The following is a 24,858-nucleotide window of genomic DNA, read 5'->3' as shown; positions in this document are numbered from 1 at the left end:
GGCAAAATGGACGCAAGAGCCGCTCTAACAGCCAGAATGACGGAGCTGCCCACAGCACTGTCTGTGTGCATTGTGTAAATATCAGCTTCTTGCGCTAATATATTGGCCGATGACGATTTTATATAAAATGCCAAAAATCGGCCGATTAATCGGGCGGCCAATATATTGGTCAATCACTAATGTAAGGGCCTGTATGTGGCTCCACACTAGAATAATAACCCTGTAGTGTAAAGGGTTAAATGAATCACATATGACCCTGTTGAATGAGTTAGGCCACACTGATTTAACACCAAGATTTTGATGCACTGTAGTGTAGTGGTTCTCCTCGTCTGTTCCGGAGTGAGTATTTTCTGCTCCAACAATGTGTTCCTACCATTTCTGGTCACGCGGCCTGGCCATTGCCATGGAGATAGTGGCCAGTGCTAAAGAGTGCACATATAGCCCAAACCATGCAGTTCTGACACGGGGACGTGAAGGGTGGATTTACGGAGGCAGACACACTCGCTACAACACAGAGATTTATTATAAAGATAACACAACAAAACGAACTTTGACGAGGGACACGAAATAACATTACTTAGAAACCTAGGAAAGGGCAGGAAACAACACTACAAGACTGGGGCATGAAACAGGCAGTAGACGAACAAGGAACGAGAAACAAACACTAATATAACAACTGGGAAACAGAACGAAACGACACGACCTGATTTGAACAGAGCAAAACTACAAATGACATCACACAAACACAAACAACACAAATGACCGATCACAGGAAGTGAGGGAAGAGGACTTAAATACATGAACTAACAAGAAACACCTGACAAAGATAATGACAAAGAGGCGGAACAAAAGGTGGAGCTAGAGTGGAACGAGGGCGGAGATAGGAAAAACAACAAACAGACAGAGCCACATGGTAGGAGAAAACAAACAAGAAAGTGCCAAGATGTGATAAGTTCCCAGCAACAGCACTATATGGGTGTGCTTTAAATAATATTGAAAAACAGTGTGTGTGCATTCTTAGAAAACATTCAGACTCATCAAATTTGTCATTTTGCCTGTACATATGCATGAAAAAACAGGAATCATGCTCATGTTAATAATATGGGCATGTGAATGCATTTCAATACCCTGTCATAAATTTGTCTTAAAATAACAACGTCTCATCAAATATTATACATTCATATCAATTTCATGTCCTCCAAAACTGGGGATTTACATCAAAACATTCTGCTCTTAACCATGTATTATATGTTATGCAGAGGTCTTTAAAGAATTAGTCCCAATTTTTTCAAAATGGCAAAAATATTAGTAAAGGTTATTTTACCTCACACAATACTTTCTGCATAAAGGAAGCAGTTACTTTTCTTACTACAAATGTGTGCCAATGATTGGATTTGCACATAATAAAGAGTAAGAGTGGCATAAATCAACCCAGCACAGTTCATTTGTGTCAGCCATAAAGAACAAGCCTGTTAAACCTATTATTCTGCTCCAGTGAAACAATCTAATAACCTTCCTCAATGAAGTGTGACTGTTTTTTTTCTTTTCATTTTAGAGCAGTAAAATGTGAAAACCTCAGTTCATGTAAAAGTAGTACCATTCACCATGGTTTGACCTGGATTATCTCAGAGATCCTTTAAAGTCCTGGGAAAAAGCTACAGTAAACAGTGTTATCAGTTACATCATGCCCAATGAATAAATATGTCCAATGTCATGACAGCATTGACCTAAGTAAATGCACACTTGGGCGCAAGGTCAAATACTTTATTGATTGGACTGAAATACTTTTAGGTGAGTAGAATACTCTTGTGCACAAATGAATATCAAAACACAGAAACAAACTGCTTTAATCACAAAGACCACCATCAACAGAGACAAGTGCATAGAGAAAAGAAGTGAACACCAGAGACACATTCCATTTCCATCATATGTCAACAATATCAACTTAGTAATGTATTTCAGAACATTGTATTATTTAATATATTTTTATATTTTAATGTTTCTTTATTTTTTTATTTTTTTTAATTATTTGACTTACTGCCCTGTGAAGGACTGACACCCCCTCCAGGGTGTATTCCTGCCTTGAGCCCAATGATTCCAGGTAGGCTCTGGACCCACCACGACTCTGAACCGGATAAGCGGTTATAGATAATGAATGAAAATTTGACTTATAGTGGAAGTAAAAAATCTGTAAACAATAGTAATCTTGCAAATGACGATATTATAATATATATATATATATAGTATGATATTATTATATGCGCTTACTGACTGACTGACACCTAATGTTGAAACGCGAATGTGCTTTTAATGTACTGTTAATTCAGCCATACTTCACAAAGAGACCTAAAGGTGGCGACACTACACTGTCTGTTGTTAGTTCAGCCACATTTCACATTCTAGTTTGTGAACTAAATTTGGAACCGTTCAGCGGTGACCAGAGGTCCTCTTTTCCCTGGACAAGTACCCTTTTGAGACCTAAAATGAGTGTTCTAGGGATCAGAGAGTTGAGAGCTGAATTGGGACACACTTGCGCTGCTTCAGCTTCACCATCCACCGCGGTGCGGCTCAGTGTTTTAATGGAGCCTTTAACAGAAATGTGTTGAATGTTGTTGAGGTATTATTTATTATATTCTCCTTTTTATGTCTGGAGCCTTTTGTTTTCTACTACTTGGTCATAAAATTACATTATCATGAAAAGTTGATTTTTTCATTAGTTCTCAGTTATAATAATCAAATAAAAAGAAATAAACCCTTGAATTATATCAGTCTGTGTGTAATGAATGAGTATAATATACAAGTTTCACTTTTTGAATAGAATTACTGAAATTAATCGACTCTTTCATGACGTAAAGAACCTATGACCTAACCCTATGATAAATATTACCTCAATAACGTTCAACACATTTCTGTTCAAGGCTCCAGTAAAACACTGAGCTGCTCACTGTGGTGGACGGTGGACCTACAGCGCTGAAGCGGAGCTAGTGTGTCCCAGTTCAGCTCTCAACTTTCTGACCCCTAGAACATGCATTTTTTTAGGTCCCAAAAAGAGTACTTGTCCAGGGAAAAGAGGACCTCTGGTCAGCGCCGAATGATTCCAAATTTAGTTCACAAACTGGAATGTGAAATATGGCTGAACTATCAATACTCCACCTATAGGTCACTCTGTGAATTACGGCTGAATTAACAGTTCCTACTCACGCATGCGCGTTTAAACAGTCAGTCAGTAAGCGCATATAATATCATATTATATATATATATATATATATAGTATTATATTAAAAAGATATATTTTAATGCCATACTATATATATTTAACATACGGAAAGTCATCTTGTCTGTCCCTATAACAACATGAATACATGGACACACCTAACGGTTACTGATTTTCTGACGAGTAAGAAACAGACAAAATCTCCATTCTCTATTAAAGCCAGAACACCAGAGCGAGGTGTTATTCAATATAAACAAGGCTATGAATTTGTTACAGCACCTTTTTATCAGTCGGACCCTTATATTAGGTCCCTTATCGGACCTAATGTCAGTACATAAATATCTAGCCCCCAGCAATGCCCTGTTTCTTTATCAAGTATAGATTACCTGGTTGATAAAATGTTAAGGTGCTTGGTTTTAGAAATGTTCAAAAACATAAATGTTAACTTGTTGTTTTCTGGTAAATAAGTTGCTTTAATGTCATCTCAACACAGTGCTTCAGTTTTGTAGCTTTGTATGAGCAGAAAATAACAGGCTTTCCATGATCATACACACACTGTCAGCAACTGACAAGATAAGCTATTTTTATATATAGTTTGTTTATATAGTTTGTTATTATTGTAAACAAAGACATTGATACGAAGCACCAAATCTTCTCCAGACCTTCCAATGACAATTGTATGTATTTTGGGCTTTCCTGTTTTTGAAATACCAGAAAAACCTTTGTGACAATGGCTATATGGGTCATGGCGGTCCGGCTAAACTAGGCTTGCCTAGTTTCTTTTTGCTCTTGTAATAATAAAGACTGTATGTAAAAAAAAGTATGTTTCTCTGAACAAAGAATGTAATAGTAATAATTAGTTCAACTTATATAGCACCTTTTGCAAACTTAAGTATGCTATACAATCATAGCAAAGAAAAACAGATATATGAAGGACACAAGAAGAAAGAAATGTTTTACAGAGATTTTTAGAGCCTTAAATGTGAGAAGGAGAATTTTGTACCCTAGATTTAACAGGAAGCCAATACAGTTGCAGAAGAACAGGAGCAATATGAGCTCTGTGCGTGGTGAAAGTAAGAGCCCTGGCTACTGAGTTTTGGATGTACTGGAACTGGCTGATCAGTTTGACTGGTAGAGCATAAAAAAGTGAATTACAATATTCAATACAAGAAAAGCTGAAGGCATTAATCAACATCAAAGAAAAACTATGCTCTAATATCAGTATTGCTTATCTTATATAATAGTAATGATAATATAATTATTAATTAATTATAACAAATTAATGTAAGGGTGGCATGGTGGCGCAGCAGGTAGTGTCGCAGTCACACAGCTCCAGGGACTTGGAGGTTGTGGGATTGATTCCCGCTCCGGGTGACTGTCTGACTGAATATTATTATATTAATTCTTTATAACAAATGAATAAGCCCTACTCAAGCAATATGGGTTGATGTGCTGATGATACAAATGCTTTGTATCTGTATTCCTTTTTTTCCTAGCTCCTTCACTGTACCAACTGTGTTGTTTTGTTTTTTGGAGGCCATCTGACTACCTTCTTTGGCAAACATACACTTTAACATTTGAACAGCTGTGTACTGCCACTGGTTGGCACTTCTTGCAAACACCTGGCCAGGTTAAATTCAGTAGCTCCATGAGGCAAGTATAAGCCACCAATATCACAGCTGTGAATTGAGGATTTGTCTTGAGGAATGATGAACACAAATTTAAATCCATATATGAGATTTTTCTCTTTAGTGGAACAATTTAGTAATGTATGAAAAATGTTCAGTCAGAGGTGCGATTAACAGAACGGTTACAAGTTTAATCTCGTCTACTACTCTCATGAGCCCATTGCTGTTAAATTGTTAGATTTCATATAAAGTTAAAATCACTGATTTATTTTACGTGTTTTTTCCAGGATGCGCAGCTTATTTTCCACTTACTTTCCACTTTTCCTGCTGCTTGTGGCCTTAATGATCGTCACTACAGAGGCTGGGAAAAACAAGAAAGGTAATTTCATTTTTTTAAGCTCCTATATCAGAATTTCTGCTTTAAGATAAAAGACTACCAAGAGCTTAAAACAAGATTTAAAAATTGTCCATAGTTCATTTTAGTATATTTTTTCACATCAGACAAATTTCCAGTTAAAAGAATTCCCTGTATCTAGATCAGACTTCTTCCATTCTTTTGTGTATTCTAATGAGTACAGGTCCAGGGGTATCAAGCTGATTTTCCAGATACTTTCAGAGTGTTTTCTAAATTCTAACTCAAAATTTTACTCAAAAAGGCCTCTTAGCTGATGATTTTTATCACTTGCATTAAACGAGGTGTTAAGCCTTAAGGGCTATGCAGTGCTATGGCCCATCAGGACTCAAGCTGACATCCCTCTTTCATTATCTGACTCTTTGATAATTACCAGTCTACCCATTAATACTCCAGGATATTAATATTGACAATACATCACACTACCTGTTGTAACTGACCCGTTGTAAATTCACATGGGTGAACCTATTTTGTGACTAATTTCATGACTGACTTCATTACACTTACCAATGATTTATGTTTGTTGGATCACACAAATGCCTTGATACATTAAAATACTCACAGAAGCATATATGAAACATCTTTAGTTGGTCAGGATGCTCATACATAAAAATAAATAAATAAATAAAAATCAATTTGGATGCTGCAAAATCAGTATGGTGATATTAACTATCAGATAATATAGTGCCTTATACATTCTTTATATTTTAATCAGTGTAATTATTATGTGTTATAATTTGATTGTACTGTGGGTTTTAACATAAAATAGAATAAATATATTGGTCATATTTATAATCTTAGGACTGGACTGAAAACCTGGACCTGACAACTAGCTAAACACCACCAAGATCTGAATTTTGCAAAATTATAAAGTCATACATCACATAATAATGAAGCTCATTTGTTAAATGCTGTATTACTGTAGTTTGTTTGTAGACATAATCAGAAAAGTCCTGTATGAAAAAATGTTCCATCAGACTGTAAAGGTTGGCGCTTTGGTGCCTGTGTTGCCAAAAATGGAGACTGTGGATCCGGCACAAGAGAAGGCACCTGCGATAATCAGACCAAGAAGATGAAATGCAAAATACCCTGCAACTGGAAGAAAGAGTTTGGTGGTGAGATAGTTAAAACACAGTATTATAATATGTAACAGACATAATTACACCTCAAGCATACTTCTATATATACCTCAGTATAAATTTGTTCCTCACATGTTCCAAACAGAACAAAATTAACAATGGCATTTTCTGCACATTTTCCAAGAAATAAAATAGTTTGTTTGCTGTGTTTAACATGGTGGGGAAAATTTGAAATATACAATCTGCCATGACTGTTAATGTCAGCAAATAAAATTTTAATGTCAGCAAATAACCAGTAATTGTGCTTTAAAATGAGTAGAAGTATGTGCTTGGAGTCCTGTCACACATATATGTGTATCTTTTTTATGCCTGTATGTAACTGTAACATACCCTGACATACAGGCCGGCAAATGGGAGGTGGTTCGAGGAAAATCTGAAAATGTCCTCCGAACGGCAACAGAACACCACAGCCAGTAGTTGTATTTCATATTCATTGAATTGGCAACATAGTAGAGTTTGTAAGTGTGGAGTGAGCGTGTAGGACAGGAGAGCAAGATCTATAGGTTGTAGTGTGGGTTCAAGAAATCTTCTTGCTAGTTCGAAATATCTGCGCGCACCCAGAAAGGAGCATTCTCTGGTCCTTCATTAATAGTCACAGGGTGATGCAGACAGGACGTTTTTGACTGAATATTTTTGGTTGGTGAGTTTGTCACACTAAGGTATTTAAAACTCCAGCAGCCCTGCTGTGACTGATCCATTAATACCATCACAATACACACTGTAAATTGGGACTGATAATATGGAAAAATTAATTTAGCAACAAAGAGGTCATTTAAATAGTTTGGCTGATCCATGTATGTCCATGTACATCTTTAATTAAAGTTTAATTTATACAATATGTATAGTATTATAGCATAACGTTATATTTCATTGTAACACAGTAGAGGGGAAATTGTTACAGTTACTAGTAACTGCAAAACCTGATTACCAATTTCTTATGAATGAAAACATAAGGTCCTGTTTTTTATTATATGTTTAGAAACAAAAATCCTAAATCCTGTGTTTTCTGTGTGCGTTTTTGTGTTCAGCTGACTGCAAGTATAAGTTTGCTAACTGGGGTGAATGCGACACTGCTGCGGGCATTAAGTCTCGCTCTGGAATGCTACAGAAGTCCCTCTTCGATGTTGAATGCCAGCCCACTGTCATAGTGTCTAAACCCTGTGGCACCAAGAGCAAAGCCAAGTCCAAAGGTATAAATCCACATTTTCTAACTCTCCTTATGTAGGACTTTTAGAGTTTTTTTATGTAATGTTTTAGAGTCTGTTTAGACATAAATAAGGAGCCAATACACTTCTGTATAATCAGCCCTGATTGAGCATATAACAGCTACAAGTGGGGTACTTTATACAAGTAGCCATGAGTTCACACATTTAGGTTGTACAGTGTCCAGTGATGATGAAGAAGTGAAAATTTAATTAAAATTTAAATACTCCGGCTTCTCAGGATTTTTAACACTTTCCTCAGTGTTGTATTATTGACATAATTTGTTTTAGGTTGTTTTGTTATAATCAAGTTTAAGGTGCACTTATCAAGATTAAAGGTAAGTGTTATCTAGCAGCTAAGTGGATGACTTACAATAACAATGGACTAATGTTTCCTCTTTGTAGTATTCTCCCAGTCCTGCCCATTATGCCTGTCACAATAATTACATTAATGACTTATTTCCTCAATAATTTTGCTGACCCTATCGTCAATTGTGTTTACGTGTGTTTGTTTACATAGAAGAAAATCACCAGTATTTTAACCACTCGTCCTGTTGTGTTCTTTGGGTTTCCATAGTCTCTCAATTCTGAGGCTATTTATGTTGATTGTTTGAAATTAATTTTTTATTTATTTAGAGTATTTAAACAATTTCTATAATCCAATGGTAAATAAATTTTTGATAAAATTTCATTGCTGTTTGAAGAGGTGTATTTTAGGGCTAGGCGGTATCCACATTTTTCATACCGACATATGGTTTCAAAATTTTATACCAGTATACACTGTGGTACACAGGGTGTGGGTGTGTGAGGGGGTTCACTGTCGAGTTGCACCAATCATTATATTTCTGAGCACAAAGTCGAGTGAAGGGTCTTCTGAGTATTTTGTCTGTTTTCATCTTTCTTCCTCTCTTAACCCAAACCCAGTGCTAAACTCACAACTGCAGTGGGCTACTGGGCTTGTTTTTCTGTACCCATTGTCAGACTGTCACATCTCCAGTCAGTGAGCTCCTACAGGGCCCCCTCCCTAAATGCACAAAAATGTTTAGCCATGTTCTTAAAGACACAGAAAAGAAATTTGACACAGCACACACGTCATAAATACCGCCCTTGTTTTCAAATACCGGCCACATTTTTAAGTACCGCAGTATACGGTATTATCATTATAGCGCCCAACCCTAGTGTAAATGCATTATTATGCTATTATATTATCATTATATCAGTGGCATAAAATGGTCATATTGTTTATAGCAATTATTTCTGGGACAATATATCGACCACAAAAATAGTGTAACTACAATTCTCAGCCTTTGATTAGACAGTGGGCATTGTTTTACTATATACTAGCATGATGATGTCACTTTCGAAACATTACCTGAGTATGCACGTGATTAACAATTGTGTAAAAATAAACATTGATAGAGTTTAATGGGTACAGTTTTAGAATAAAACTACACTTATAAAGGTTTGTAAATGATTTAAAACCTGTTTATTAAGGGTTATTAGATATGTTTTAATGCATTAAAAGTCATTAATATCCAGTTAAATCACATAGACAGAAAGGGCAACAGTGACCTGTTGTTTGCCAAATAGTGAACCCACATCCAGCTACACTGCTAAACCTCAGGTTTTGCCATATACTGACCTTACTTTGTCTTCCCCATAAATTGGCATTAATCTTTTCAGCTTTATTACATAGTTGTTAAAAAGTTAATAAACCACCAGGTTTATATTAACCATCAACATAATATCTTTTATATATTAATGATAATATGGTGCACCTTAACATGTGAAATTACTAAATTCACATTCTCAGATCTGAGCTTATTCTTTGCCTTGACATTTTCAGTATGTTCTCTGACACTTTCAGTATTAGTTGAAAAATAGGTCATAGGTCATCTCTGACTTACAAATGATTATTAATGATGTTTAAGGTGTTTACAACCTAATTTATAACAAAGTAGTAAACTGGTAAGTCATTTGCAAACCTTTATAAATGTAGCCTTATTTTAAAGTGGTACCTTTCAATGCTTTATAAATATCTGTTAAAGAGGAATGATGCAAATTCAGTGACCAGTACTGCCCCCATCATATCTAACAGTTCTCACCATTTATAAAAGTCCTTACAATATTCACACATGTTTTACTATGTTTCTTATCATTAAGAGTTTTTTGGCAGCAGAGTGTGCATTTTTTTAATCCACAGTATAAGCATCTGCTGCCACAGATATACAGATGTTTTTTGTGCTAATTCGAAAATGAAAAGAAATTGGCTGATGCCTCTAAGACTGGATTTGGAAGCACTGACAAGGTGAGTACATAGTTACTGTCTACTAGTCTCAGTCACAGATGCCTGCCCACAAGTTGACTGAGTGTCAAATGCTTTCAGTACACTAATCTGGCCTCACAGTTACGATTCTGCCAGTTGCATTCTGATTGGCCCTCTGTATAGCCATGTACTTCCATGTATTGTTTTGTACGGAGAAAATGGAGATAAATGTTTTTCTTTGAACAACAACAAAATAATTGACGGCATATTTTAGCTTTAGTATGAAATAATTTTACAAATCAGTTTTCTTACTGAACAAGTTCAGATTTACTAGAAACCTTGGCTAGTGAACTAAGAGCTATTCCACTGAGACCCCTGCTACCACTTTAGCATTTCCATTCAGTGACTCTTTCTATGGCCTTTTTGTTTATTTTGAGATGCTTATGTTCCTATGTTAGGTTTAAAATGTCTAATGTGAGGGGGAAAAAACAAAGGTCCGACTGAGTGTGAAGCCCTCTCCAAAAAAAGGCAAACAACCAAATGTCTTTTATCAGTGTGTGTGTTAGTTTGGGCAATTGTGGAGGTTTTTATGCATGAGTAATGTAAGCTTTTGTCTTCTGTGGGATCACAAGGCCCTCAGTGGGCGTTTGAGTAGGACGCTGAATCGAAGATGAGCCAGGGAGCTGCAATGGAGAGGCCAGGCTACATGAAGCTGGTTTTGTTCCACTATGCTGATTCGTTTATGATTTTGAGATAAATCTTCTAGGTTTATCAAACCTTGAAAAACAGAGGCTTATATTGAAAAATTAAACATGGGGACTGTATAAAGGCACTGGGCTGCATTCTAGGGCTGCATAGAATAATGGAAATTTCCTTCAGACTTATGTATCTAGGTCTATGTGCAGAAGAGTGTGGCTGTAAATGCCATGTTATCTTTGTGAGAAAACAGTTTACTACAGTATTTATTCGGTCCCATAGAAATGAAAGCCAGGTTAACTGAAACTTTTGAACTGCCATTAAAACAAAAATTTTACCCAAAATACAAAATTAAATTGTTAAAATGTTAACAAAGTCATGTTCTAAGTGTTTTGATGTTTTGATGTGAAATGCTCTATTTTAGAAGCAGTATTAAATATGGCGATCAGATCCAGACATTCAAAGCATTCAACAGCTCACAGAAAGATATTACACAAAATTGTTATAAATAAAGTACATGTTGACTGAGGCATAGTTTGTCATATTTTTATGATGAGATACTGTACTTTTATCTGTCCTTTTTTAAAAAAGCCATTCTTGTTGAAGTGTTACATAGAGGGTGTTGTTTGACGAAATTGTATGCAAATATTTTCATTTTGTATAAACACTCAGAAGACATAATTGTTCACTGGCTTTTTGGGTTGCAAATAAACTGGCTATATTTATGTGACGTTGTTGCTAATCCTGATCCCTGTTGGTAACAAAAAAAAAAGTTGGTAAAATGTACAGTGCAACATTCCACCTTAAGACTCTCTGAATTACTTTGTTTGCATTTCACAATTTAGATTATGCAAGGCTTTTTTTACTTCTGGTATTTTAATTTAAAGGAACAATAGGTAGCTTATAACTTTAAAATCATTGTAGTGTTCTCTTCGCAACTCCAGGCTTAGCACTGCAGAAACTGTACTATGTAACTTTGGAAGAAGGTGGGAAACCACAACCACTCCTTCCCCTATTGATTTCAGGGTAATGCTGTAAAACTGAATAACACTCTGCAGCTGCAAGGTTAGCCCAGGAGCAAAAATACCAAACCTTACCTAATGTCCCTTTAAGACAAAGGAAGAGTCTGATATACTAATGTTAAGCCCAGAATATTTGTCAAATGTTTGTTTTTAATCGACTAAATCATACATATATATCTGTTGCTCAGTTAGTAGCATGTAGTGCTCATCAATAGTTTTCCTAAAAAATAAAATATACAAAAACCGTGTCCTTTCAGAGGCCCTGTATCATCAATAAGGCATCTGTTAACACCTCTTTTCACTGTGTCAGAGCAAATGTAACAATGAGTGCTAATAAATATTAGTAAAGTGGACTCATACAAATTGTGATGATGTACAGTACCTGTGACACATCACCAAGAGAAACCATTATATGTATACTTACCTGTACTTACTCACCTGCAGATGGGTCATGTGAGAGGGAAAAGAGTACTATCTCTTGATGCTGAGTTTTACTTACCTGGTTGAATCCATTCTCCATAGAGGGAAGCGAGAATTAGCATCTAGAAGAGGGAAAATATATTAACTAATAAATATTGATATTATGAATAAATGTAAAACATGCCATGGCCGTAATTGAATCTTGGTAAAGTTGTTAGTTCATTGTTATTTTTATTGTTTATGAAACTTGTGTATCCAAGATACAATAACTTTTACCTCTTAAGGGAATGGTATATTCTAGGGGGCGGGGCTACCTATATATATACACAAGGGTAAAAGAGAAACACTCTGCTAGACCGTAGCGAGAGAACATAACCCAAGTGTATATAATAAGACTCAATTGACTTTGTTGTCATTATCTTTTTTTGTCTCTGCTAATAGAGAATTTCGTTTTGTAAATTTTTTGTTCTCAAGGAGCGCGCGTGTATATATTGTAAATAGTAATGTAAAGTCTCGTGTGTAAATAAAGGTGGAAGGGAACCAAAAATCGAACCCCTCGGTGTTATTTCGAGTCAACCTTACATCATCTCAGGCCTCTCGTCCGACTCTACCCATAGAGAACACCTCCCACCATTACACGTTGCGATGGTGAAGGGGTGAGCTTTATCACACAAATGCTGAGTTTAAAGATAATGAAGAAAAATCTTGGCAAATGCTCATGAAAAAAACAAACACAGACATACAAAATTCAATGTTGGAATGTTAAAGACTTTTAATAATACAAAGCCCTTTGTCCACCTGATGGGAACGACATAAAAATATAACGTGAAATACTGCACTCTTAACAAAGGAGGGTTCTTCAGCAAAGGTGATGGTTCTCCTAAGAACAATGGGTCCACTGCTGGTTTACTGGAGTAAGTGGTAGCTCACTTTTAGCTCACTTCTTAGTGCTGGACATCGATTCTGGTAATAAGTGCTATTCTGTCAGTTGCTGTGGTTATAATGGCTGGAGTAACACCAAAGTTACAATTTATGGTTGTAATACCACAATACCAGAGTACCACAGTGCAGAGTATGTTATGAGTGATGTATGAGTTTTATCATGTAGTCAACATCATTATATTCAATTACACACTCACCAGATCAACATCACCTGAAACACAGAGAGTCATTTGCTGGTGTAGATATCACCTGATATGTGTGTGTGCATGCGCGCGTGTGTGTGAGAGAAAGAGACAGGGATGTGTCAGTAGAAGCCCATAGAGCTGGTCGTGTTTGTGAGAGAGGGAGATGGGTCTGAGACTTGATTTAGTGTTCATGTAGAACCATGAACACATGAAGAAACTTTTTCATGATTCTTTAGATTGATGTGAGAATTTGTTATATATGGTTCCATATTGCACCTTTAGAGAAGGGTTCTATATGGCACCAAAAAGTGTTCTTCTGTGGTTACAATGTCAGGCACATTATACAGAACCATTGTTAGCACATAGCATCAGTCTGAAGAACCCCATTACAATGCAACAATCCCTTTAATCATGAAAAAGGGTCTTGAAGTGTTCAAGGGTTCTATAATGTAACAAAAAATAAAAAATAAAATAAAATAAAAACCTTTGTAGAACTATAACTCTTAAGTGCATAGTACACGATACATCCTTAACTAAATAACCCTTTTTTAAAATTTAATTATTTATTTATTTATTTTGACAACCGGTAAGCAGTGCCAAAGCTTCAACATCAAATGGAAGAAGTAAATTAAACATTGTTCCTCTGTGTTCTGCTCTCTTTTCAGGGAAGAAAGGGAAAGGGAAGGGAAATTAGAGAGAAGGAGAGATCTGGGAAAGGCATGAGGACTCACCCTTCACCATAAGATGAACAAACAGTTCTCCAAACACCAGCTTTTCGTTTCTTAATCTGCCATCTAACTTCAAGACAGATACTTTGTCAGACACAGCTTTGTATTCCATTCTGTGAAGCTGAGGATCCTGTAGTTTGTGTTCTAGAGCACAGGAGTGTGTCGAACTGAGATGCTTGACTGACACACTGTGAAGCATTTCTTTCAGAAGTGAGAATGAAAGGCTGATATTTGGAGGAGAATTTTGCTGACCCCACCCCCTTCCAGCTCTCTGTAGAAGACAGAGAGATTATACTCTACCACTCTCTGTCAAAACCTCACTTTTTCTGATATAACACAAGAAATACACACACACACACACAAAACACCAGCCTGTGTACTTTAATTTTTATAATAAATAAGTAGTCTTTTTTTTATTTTTATTTTTTGTTTATTATTATTATTATTATTATTATTTTTAATCTTCCTGCTCTTTTTGTAGGATAAATGTAAGAATTATGAAAAAAAATAATTTGAAATAAAATATTTTGAAAGGAAATTTGTGCTTTATATTATTGTTTTCAAAGGTGTCAACATTGTAAACAATATTTTTTAAAAAGGCATTGAGCTACCTGGACATGGACCTGGCACAACAACAAAGCTGGTTGCATCTAATAAAGATTTCATATATGAGAAAGAGAAGACAAGCAAGATTGTTTGCACTATTGTTTTACATCTATAAAGCCAAAGGCTTCTGTCCATCCATCCAATGTAAGCAGATAACCCAAAACTGGGGGTCTGAAAGGCTGTGTGGCTGCCAAATATTTAAATAAAAATAAATGAACATTTATTTATTCATAAATAAATGAAAATTTATTTAAATGAATTAAATAAATAAATGTGTTGGCCACTCCAGAGTCCAATTTCTAAGACAACACTAGAAAATTGAAAGCAAGTATGTGAAGACTGGGAGCTGTAATAAAGACACATGCGAGCACAATATGCTACTAAAATGTGATTTTACAGTGCCTTGCGAAAGTATTCGGCGCCCTTGCACTTTTCAACCTTTTGCCACATTTCAGGCTTCAAACATAAAGATATAAAATAACATTTTTTGTGAAGAATCAACAAGTGGGACACAATCCTGAAGTGGAATGAAATTTATTAACAAATAAATTTTTTAACAAATAAAATCTGAAAAGTGGGACGTGCATTATTATTCGGCCCCTTTACTTTCAGTGCAGCAAACTCCAGAAGTTCAGTGAGGATCTCTGAATTTTCCCAAGTGACTGATGATGATACATAGAATTCACCTGTGTGTAATCAAGTCTCCGTATAAATGCACCTGCTCTGTGATTGTCTCAGGATTCTGTTCAAAGCGCATGAAGACCAAGGAACACACCAGGCAGGTCCAAGATACTGTTGTGGAGAAGTTTAAAGCTGGATATGGATACAAAAAGACCACTGCAAATCTACCAAGACCTGGCCGTCCCTCTAAACTTTCATCTCGAACAAGGAGAAGACTGATCAGAGATGCAGCCAAGAGGCCCATGATCACTCTGGATGAACTGCAGAGATCTACAGCTGAGGTGAGAGAGTCTGTCCATAAGACAACAATCAGTCACCCATTGCACAAATCTGACCTTTATGGAAGAGTGGCAAGAAGAAAGCCATTTCTCAAAGTTTTAAGTTTGCCACAAGCCACCTCAGAGACACACCAAACATGTGGAAGAAGGTGTTCTGGTCAGATGAAACCAAAATCGAACAGTTTAGCCACAGTGCAAAACGATATGTTTGGCGTAAAAGCAACACAGCTCATCACCCTGAACACACCATCCCCACTGTCAAACATGGCTTTTCGTCAGCAGGGACAGGGAAGATGGTCAAAAATGATGGGAAGATGGATGGGGCCAAATACAGGACCATTCTTGAAGAAAACCTGTTGGAGCCTGCAAGAGACCTGAGACTGGGATGGAGATTTATCTTCCAACAAGACAATGATCCAAAACATAAAGCCAAATCTACAATGTAATGGTTCACAAATAAACGTATCCAGGTGTTAGAATGGCCAAGTCAAAGTCCAGACCTGAATCCAATCGAGAATCTGTGGAAAGAGCTGAAGACTGCTGTTCACAAATTGTCTCCATTTAACCTCACTGAGCTCGAGCTGTTTTGCAAGGAAGAATGGGCAAGAATTTCAGTCTCTCGATGTGCAAAACTGATAGAGACATACCCCAAGCGACTTGCAGCAAAAGGTGGCGCTACAAAGTATTAACGCAAGGGGGCCGAATAATATTGCACGCCCCACTTTTCAGTTTTTTGTTTGTTAAAAATGTTTGACACATCCAATAAATTTCATTCCACTTCAAGATTGTGTCCCACTTGTTATTGATTCTTCACAAAAAATAAAATTTTTATATCTTTATGTTTGAAGCCTGAAATGTGGCAAAAAGTTCAAGGGGACCGAATACTTTCGCAAGGCACTATATGTTTATCATATACTCTCCAGATTCAGTTAATCAAAAGTAGTCTTTTTTAACCAGTAAAACTGCACTGAACGCTGTGAGTGTTCTACACTGACAAAGACTGAAAATCTGGGGTTCAAGGGTTTACAAAGGAACTCTGTGTGTATAAAACCTATAAGAACAACCTTGGGGTTTTAAAAAAAAGCATAAGAAACACTGGATGCTTCACTGGATATTGCTAGTTAGTATGCTCCAACTCTTTTTCATTCTCTCTCTCTCTCTCTCTCTTTCATTTCTTTCTAATATCAGAAGGTGTTGAACTGTGACTACACAGCTTATATTATCTCCATAGAAAAGCACTGCCAAATTGGGATGCAGCCACCAATGCTCCTGAGGTCGCCAGGTCGAGAGGTACACTATTATTGCATATGCATCTGCATTTTCTCTAATGCTGGAGTGCCATTCAACAGCTTTGAGATTGGTTAACAGTGTTTGCTTTCTGGAATTGGCCATTCAGCATCTGTACCTGAGCACGCTAATGATTTTATGTTCCAAAATCTAGTCCAAAGCTTTCCCAGAAGACGTTATTCATAAGGTCTACTTTGTAGAGGCATATTAAAAGCCTACAAGATGAACATTAACCTAATTAGAAAATAGTCATTTATGCTTCCATCGAGCTTTGATAATTTCATTGATGTCTCCATAAATAGATTTGTATTGCTATACAGAGACATGCTTACCATAACAGCTCTGTAAGTACAAGATCTTTATTAGGTTTTGTGCATTAGAAAAAAAAAAAAAACAGGTACAATCATCTGTACACCATTCCATAGTGACTTGGAGGGGGTGCTATTTCTGTTGATAGTCTGTAATAACCAAGTATGAATAACATTCGTCACAGGAACAGTGGATTGTATTTCACCTGCAGCAATGTCACAATTTACAGGCCACATTGCTTATTTTTAACATGTGCCACTAAAGCAAAGAATAGGATTATTGAACATTGAACATATTCGACTATTCAGGTAAATGTAAACATTACCTGAACACGCAGTTTCATACATCAAGTCAACCCCCCCCCCCCCCCCACCACACACACACACCCTTTATGGCAATACATTTTAATACTGTCACCAAGAGAATGCTAGCTGGAGGTCCAAATGAGGTTGGAAAAATGAAATCTGTTTTTTTCTTTTTTTTTGACATTCTCTCTGGATTGTTTATGAGGTAGAAAACAAATGAGATGCACGCTGGCATTAACTCAAATCCCACAGTGTTAATGAGCAACAAACAAAACCAACACATTATAAACTCCATTAGAATCATATTTACAGGAGTACTGCTCTTAAGCATGCCTTATATTATTTGGTTCAGTACTGAAAATCAGTCATGAAAATGAGGAAATATACTTTGCACCATGAGCTAATTTCCAAGTAAAAATAAATAAATAAATAAAAGGCCTTCAAATGAGGGACCAAATGTCAAGCTTTCCCATTTTTCCAACATCATAGATGCCATTAGGCACCAGCTACTTTGCATAATGAGCCTTAAACTTTTGTAACAAATATACAATCCCTCCATTATCGCCCCCAAACATCCAAATGTCATCACAAAAGAAAATATCTGTTTAATACATTTGCTTACAGACAGCAATATGTTTCATACTTAGTTTGTAAAACCACATGTAAATCTTCAATTAAATACAAGAGAAGTACAAGCATCCACATATGAAGTGCAGGAAGGAAAGGGCTTTTTTCATGAGCATATATTCAACATGTTTATGTACTATTTACACTTTAGGAACTAAAGATCTGACCCAGAGTTACAGATTTATGAATGTGTAGTATTCCTACAGAGGTGCCCAAATCCAATGGAGACTATTTTATTTTCATCAGGCAGGGAACCCTGATGGAAAGGCAGTGTTAAGGGGACACTGTCTCATCTTTGCAGTGAACCTCACTTTAAACATGTGCCAATAAACCAGTCTGCAGTCTAACAGGGTTAGCTAACACCAACTCAATTTTTGTCTTAACATGGATCTGATTGGGTTAAAAATGCACATTGATAGACTTTATAAAAATATGGTCATATGCTCTACATTCCCTTTTGATAGAGATAAGCCATAGTAGTAGTCACTGAGCTCAGTTTTGTCATTGGGATTCATTAAAGAATTCATTTGCAGTGTCTTTGTGATGTTGGCCGGATTGTATCTGCTTTGAATGCTGAACCGAAACAGGGAAAATAATACTAGTAATATCATGATCATTGTTCGACTTGTCTGCGTACCAGTTTCAGAGAAGAAAAAACAACAACAACCAAAATTTGCCCTTTTTCATTCTGCTTGTGTTCAGATTATCTTTCTGTACCAGTGAAGTAAAGGACTTTTTTTTTTGGCTCCCGTTGCTCGGCTAATGCAAATAATGCAAACCATAAGATCTGCTGACTGGTTTGACAGTGTATGTAAGAAAAAGAGCATCCCACAGGTTTGGTTTTTGGCAGCAGAACAACCATTTTGCATTCAGATCCTCCATCTGATGTCACATAAGTAAGTGTACTCCGAGGGCTTTCAGTTTTTCCAGTTTTTCTTCTTTTATTGGTATCTTACAAATTTGATAACACCACACAATGCACCAAGCGTCACTGGGTTATGAAGCCTCACACACGGTACTGCATGATACATTCCAGTGATTTAAATTCAGGCTGAGAATTTACTCTTAATACCAGGGGACAGTCCAATCCTTTACAGGCCTCCATTACAACTGCTTCAGCTCATCTGGTCCCAATGTTCTTGTATTGACACATGAGCAGGTTCTTGAAGGTCTTTTTGAAGGTGGCATTGCACAGGGCATAGCAGGCTGGGTTTATGGTGCTATTGACGTAGCAGAGCCAGTAGCCTATGGCCCACACCGTGTCTGGAACACAGGAGTGACAGAATGTGCTGATCAGGACCATCACGTTATACGGTGTCCATGTGATAATGAAGGCCAAGAGAATGGCAAAGATGGTTTTGGTTACTTTTTTCTCCCTTGCCGCCATCTGACGTTTCCTCTTCACCTGACTGCGAGCAATGCTGGCAAATTTTCTGGCCACTGTGCGAGGCCTGTTTAAGGGTATGGAGCGGCCCTCACAGCCACTGGCTGGCGGAACAATCTCAATAGCTGTGATGCATTCATCTCCTGCTTGCTTGGTGACAATCTTGATCTTGGACCATTTTGAACCTGGGTTGAGTTTGGGTGCAGGGACTGGAGCAGGGGCCAGGCCTTTCTCAGACATAGCCTCACTGTTGGCTCTGTCTTTGGGCTCTTTTGGTGCGATGCTGGCTGTGCTAGAGTCATTCGAGCTCTCCTTTTCCTCTGGCTGTACGCTGGAGTCTGCTTTAGTTGAGACCACGGACTCATCAAGCTTTCCATTCTTCATGGCTTCTGCCATGCTGCAGGTGTCCAGGCTGGGCTTAGGAGGAGACTGATTATTGTTGTTCTGCTTCAAGATATGACTCTTCAACAGCACAGCAGACTTCAAGCCTTTCTTCTCCTTCTTTACCTCTGGTTTCTGCTTGGACACGCGGCTACGGCTAGCCAGGGAGATGTGAACGTATAGCACTGTCATGATGACCACAGGAAGATAGAAGGCAGCGATTGCTGTGCCAAATGTGACTGCTGGGTTGGACAGGAACTGAATGTAGCACTCTTCAGGTTCCACTGTGCGTTCCCCAACAATAAACTGCCAGAACAGGATGGCAGGAGCCCACAGTATGAAAGACAGGATCCAGGCAGAGGCGATCATCAAGCCAGCCATCTTTGTTGTGCGGCGTGTGGGGTAAGTCAGTGGTTTAGTCACACAAAAATAGCGGTCGAAGCTAATAATCAACAGGTTCATGACAGAGGCGTTGCTGACCACATAATCCAGAGCCAACCACAAGTCACACACCACAGGGCCCAGTGGCCAGTAGCCCTTGATTATATATACTGTGTACAGATTCATAGAGAACACGCCAATGATAAGGTCTGCACATGCCAGGCTGAACAAGAAGTAGTTGTTGACAGTCTGTAGATGCCGGTTGACTTTGATGGACAGCATGACCAGGATGTTACCCACCACAGTGACAAAACTGAGGGATCCGGTAACCAAGGCAATGAAGACCATCTCCACCGTCTTGTAAGGACTCCCGGTTTCCTCAGCAACTGGACATGAGCCATTGCTGCTGCTTCCATTACAGCTGAGGATTTCATCACTGGACACATTACTCAGTGAGGCTGAAAGAGAAACAAACACATCAAATAAGATTTGATTACAGAAGTTAATTTCAGCAACTCTGTAGTAGCAGTATCATTAAGCTATTTTTCTGTAGGGAACAAGGACTGACTGCAGGCTTTCTATTTTTTATTTTATTTTTTTGCACATTTTATGATAACATGGCTCTAATTAGGTACATCAGAACATTTTCTACATGTTCAGTTCTACAAGTCAATATTCTCATTGCATGCTTTTGTGATAACATCAATAATTTTATTTTCAATTCAATATCAAATAATATCACAATCAATGTTCCTGCTAAGCATTCTTATGCACATAAAAATCACTTCTATGAAAAACCACTTTTATTTCTAGAGTGAAAACAAGTAAATTGAAGTGGGAAAGCCTTTTAAATCACTCAATCTGATTGCATAGTAAAATAATTAGTTACCACTTTAAAACAAGACTACCTTCATAAAGGTTCATATATGGTTTAAAATTCAGTTTATTAAATGGTTATTAATAAGGTTATCTCTTAAACTGTCAAGGTAAAGGAAGACTTTAAAATGTGAATAGAGTCGTTTCATATGTTAAAGTACACCGCATTATCGTTATTTACTAAAAAGATAGTCTGCTGGTATTTAATTAATTAAACTTTATGGAATAATTGTTAAATTATTAACAAATATGTGCTGAAGGCAACAGGCTTAATGTTGAATGATGGAGAATACAAATTATTCACAGTAAAGTCTGTATCTGGAAAGATCTGAGGTTTAACAATAAAGGTACTAAAAAAGGTTCTTTGAGAGATGCCATAGAAGAACCCTGTTTGGTTCCATCAAAAAAAAAACATTTTTGCTTTTATGTTTACATGGGTAAAGAACTTTAAGATTGAGTGATGAATTTTAAACCTGTAAATTGTTCTTCACATTCACACGTCTCTTAAACAACCACAGTTCTTTATGAAACCAAAAGTGGTCCTACTATGTCATTGCTCAAAAACCTTTTGTAGCACCTTTATTTTTAAGAGTGTAGATGGATGTGGGTTCCTTATTAGGCAAACAACAGGTCAGTGTTGCACTTTCTATTTATGTTATATCTGATTAGTAAAAATTTAAAGGTGTTTACAACCTAATTAATGATCATTAATAAACAGACCATTCACAAAGCTCTCTCTAAGTGTTGTCCTATTCTAAAGCAGTACCATACTCCAGAACCAGAACATACTCATTTTCAATAACAAGCACTTTTCTATAGTTCATAAAGAACAGCTTACATTAATAAAGTATTTCTTAAGGATTTTGCAAGACCATAACTAAAGTGTTACCAATTCACCTTTTACATCTACCAACTTACACTAAGGACGTGTTTATTAATGCTATGGTTCATAGCAAAAATACAATAATGCTGTTGCATACTAACCTGGTCATTTTAAATTTATTGATGGTTAATTGTGACTTCTGATCAACAGAATATATACTAATCCTACCATGCACAAGAACTGCAAATATGGTCATTTAATAGTTATAACTACCATATTAAATCAGTCTGTATTTTAGTATTATTAACATGTTTATATTTTAGGGTAAGCATGCCAAATAAAGACATTTGAAGTCTGCTTTCAACTAAAGCATTAAAATGAAAAAATATTTAGGAAATGAATAAATAAACAGTTAACAACCTATTTAAACAATCTTTAAAAAAAACATTAAATAAATACCTTGTATGTTACACATTTTTAAATGCTTGCAACTGACATGTTACTATTAAATTAGTAATGGTCAATTCCTTGTTAACAGTTAATTACTTACTTGCTAAAAGTTTATTAACTGTTAAAAAGCAGACATTTAATAAAGTGTTACCAGAAATGCCTGTAAGCACACATTATGCATTTTGATATCTATGATAATAGTGAATATGTTCTGCAGCTTACAAAAAAATTGCAAGTAAAGTGGTTATTCTGAATGTCTGTTTAGTTGCCAGTATTCAACACATTGTATAAATATATTTATAACACATTTGTAAGTTCTCTTACAAATAATATGTTAATCTTAAATAGGTGACTATTAATTGCTTGTTAATCATTAATTAACCACCTGTTACTAAACTGTTAAGAGGCAGACCTTAAAATAGTGTTACTGAAAAAATATGAGCAGATGTTCACAAATTTTTGGTGATACACTCTGTGTGTGTGTGTGTGTGTGTGTGTGGTGGTGGTGGTGGGGGGGGGGGTATGCTTCTGTGACACCAAGACACCACGAGTCTGCTAATTATTTAACTTAGTCAAGAGCAATTAAACAGTAGAATACTGGAGCAGTCTCTCAGGGCACGTTCATTATCGAAAGCTATGGCTAAACAAACACAACTAGATACTGAAGTACATGGGAATGCCAGACCTTGATCTAGGCAGTATGTCTGAAACAGAACGAAGCTCTCTTCCCATGAACTGAATATTTATCATACTCTTTCACTCACTGCCATCCTCCTTTAGATCTTTTTTCCTCTGTAAAATATTAAGAGTTTCCACTTTTTCATATGTGAGTATGAGCTGCATTTCTAACAGTTTCATCATGATTTGCACAGATTCAGGGAAAAACATGCTAGCACTCCTGCATTCATAAAGCAAATCTGGGCATAAAAAAATAGAGAATGAAGCATTTAAAGTTATATCTTACCTGGATTTTGCTGTTATATTTTTTTACCGCTAATTATGATTATAGACTGACATCTGTTTTTAACATGTGCAAAATATTCTTATTATTACCTCATATTTAGCTATGAGATAGCAGCAGTTTTATATGACTGGGGGAATGGACAATTTACAAAACAAGTCAGTGTGTGTTAAAGGTGAGGTATGACTATTAAAAATCATATACTACATATTTACACACTAACTGTGGCCAATGATAATGTGTAGTATGCAGTATGTGACCAAAATTAATTTTCTGCTGCAGGCCAAAATACTTGTACTACATTTGTAGTCTGGCCATCAACTACTGCACAACTTTGTCAATTAAAAGTGTAGCCTAAAACTTTTGTTAATGTTCTGTTCAAACTTAAATGCTAAAGCACTTGATGAACTATTTAAAGTGGAATGAAAAATACAATTTAAATACTAACTTTAGCATCATATAAATGCATATTTATTGAGAGATTAACATTTTTAGCCTGGGAGATGACAAAAAGGACATGCTTATCTGCTGCAAAATCGAAGGTAAAATAGATATTTTGAATAATGATTTGCAGAATTTTAATATTTAATTTCTGATTAAAATTTAGGAAGATACAGAGGAAGATTTATATTATGCTTTGGGTATAAGGAAGAGAGCTATAGATTATTAAAGATATATATATATATAAAGCATACATTTCAAATTAATTTTATGGATTATAGAAACGTCATTGTTATTTTTCCTTGTTTCTTGGACATATCAATAAATATTCCTAAAAAAAATTACAATAAATTTTTCAACACTGTGATTATAGGAGTACTTCAAGCTGCTGTGATGGCATGAGCTATGGCCCCGATCGTGCCAACAAGCAAAGAGACTGTGTATAACTCTCTAAAACCCAAACATTTGACATGCTGGAACATCATGAAATACACGGCAGAGATCAGAGCAGAGTAAACAAAAAGGAAAAAGGTTTTAAAGGACATTTTATATCAGAGGCTCTGGACTGGATTTCTTTTGAAGGTGGCCCTCTGGTGGCAAATGAATAGAATAACTATCCCTTTAATCAGGGTTTGTAGGTAAAAGGCAGATCCAGGCGCCAGCTCCTGTTGGTTCATGGAAATCTGTATGAAAAATAAACTTAAAGCTTAACCCAAAAACAAGGAATGCTAAATTAAAGAACACATTTGATTTCAAATCCAGCATGACTCTATAGCCCTCCCTGCCTCTTGCTCTGTCTCTCTCTTTCCCTTCTCCTCCTCAGCTGTAGTCATAGGCTATCATCATCTGAATCAGTTCTCACTTGGCAGGGGCTGACGTCCTATAACCTATTCCTTTTGAAACCTCTTTGCCAGACTCCCAGTGAACACATGTATTAAAGTTCTTTTCTGGCTGTATACACTTGCTCTTCTGTTCCTTAGAAGATGTGGCCACTGGTAAATGAAAGCTCATTTTCTTCTCAGTGTCTTTTTCTCAGGTGTAGAACGATGAGTTCTTCTTCCCCTCATGAATTAGCTCTCTATTGGCTATTACCCAGTGGAAGATTTGGAGCTGAGTGTGTGCTGATACGTGCTGAACCTCATTAAATATGAATAAAAAATCATTCGTCTGATATAGCTGCAAAGACCAGAGAGAAGAGCACGGCAAGATACACT

General features: G+C 36.6%; 2 protein-coding genes across 2 annotated transcripts in view; one reads left to right on the top strand and one right to left on the bottom strand.

The window, feature by feature from the left end:
• Positions 1-14,378, top strand: part of LOC136679581 (midkine-B-like) — a 28,414-nt gene extending 14,036 nt beyond the window's left edge. The window contains exons 2-5 of the mRNA XM_066658193.1: positions 5,130-5,221; positions 6,232-6,369; positions 7,422-7,583; positions 13,792-14,378. Coding sequence (XP_066514290.1) covers positions 5,131-5,221; positions 6,232-6,369; positions 7,422-7,583; positions 13,792-13,820 — 420 coding nt within the window. The 5' untranslated portion in view covers position 5,130 and the 3' untranslated portion in view covers positions 13,821-14,378. The remainder of the gene's footprint in view (positions 1-5,129; positions 5,222-6,231; positions 6,370-7,421; positions 7,584-13,791) is intronic.
• A 3,036-nt stretch (positions 14,379-17,414) lies between these two features.
• The window catches only part of LOC136678922 (muscarinic acetylcholine receptor M4-like), an 82,414-nt gene continuing 74,970 nt past the window's right edge, over positions 17,415-24,858 (bottom strand). The window contains exon 2 of the mRNA XM_066657113.1: positions 17,415-20,551. Within this exon, the coding sequence (XP_066513210.1) occupies positions 19,068-20,551 (1,484 nt within the window). The 3' untranslated portion in view covers positions 17,415-19,067. The remainder of the gene's footprint in view (positions 20,552-24,858) is intronic.

The sequence above is a fragment of the Hoplias malabaricus genome, chromosome Y, assembly GCF_029633855.1.
Source record: "Hoplias malabaricus isolate fHopMal1 chromosome Y, fHopMal1.hap1, whole genome shotgun sequence".
Classification (NCBI taxonomy): Eukaryota; Metazoa; Chordata; class Actinopteri; order Characiformes; family Erythrinidae; genus Hoplias; species Hoplias malabaricus.
Note: the sequence above shows the minus strand (reverse complement) of the source record. Positions and strands in the feature narration are given on the sequence as shown.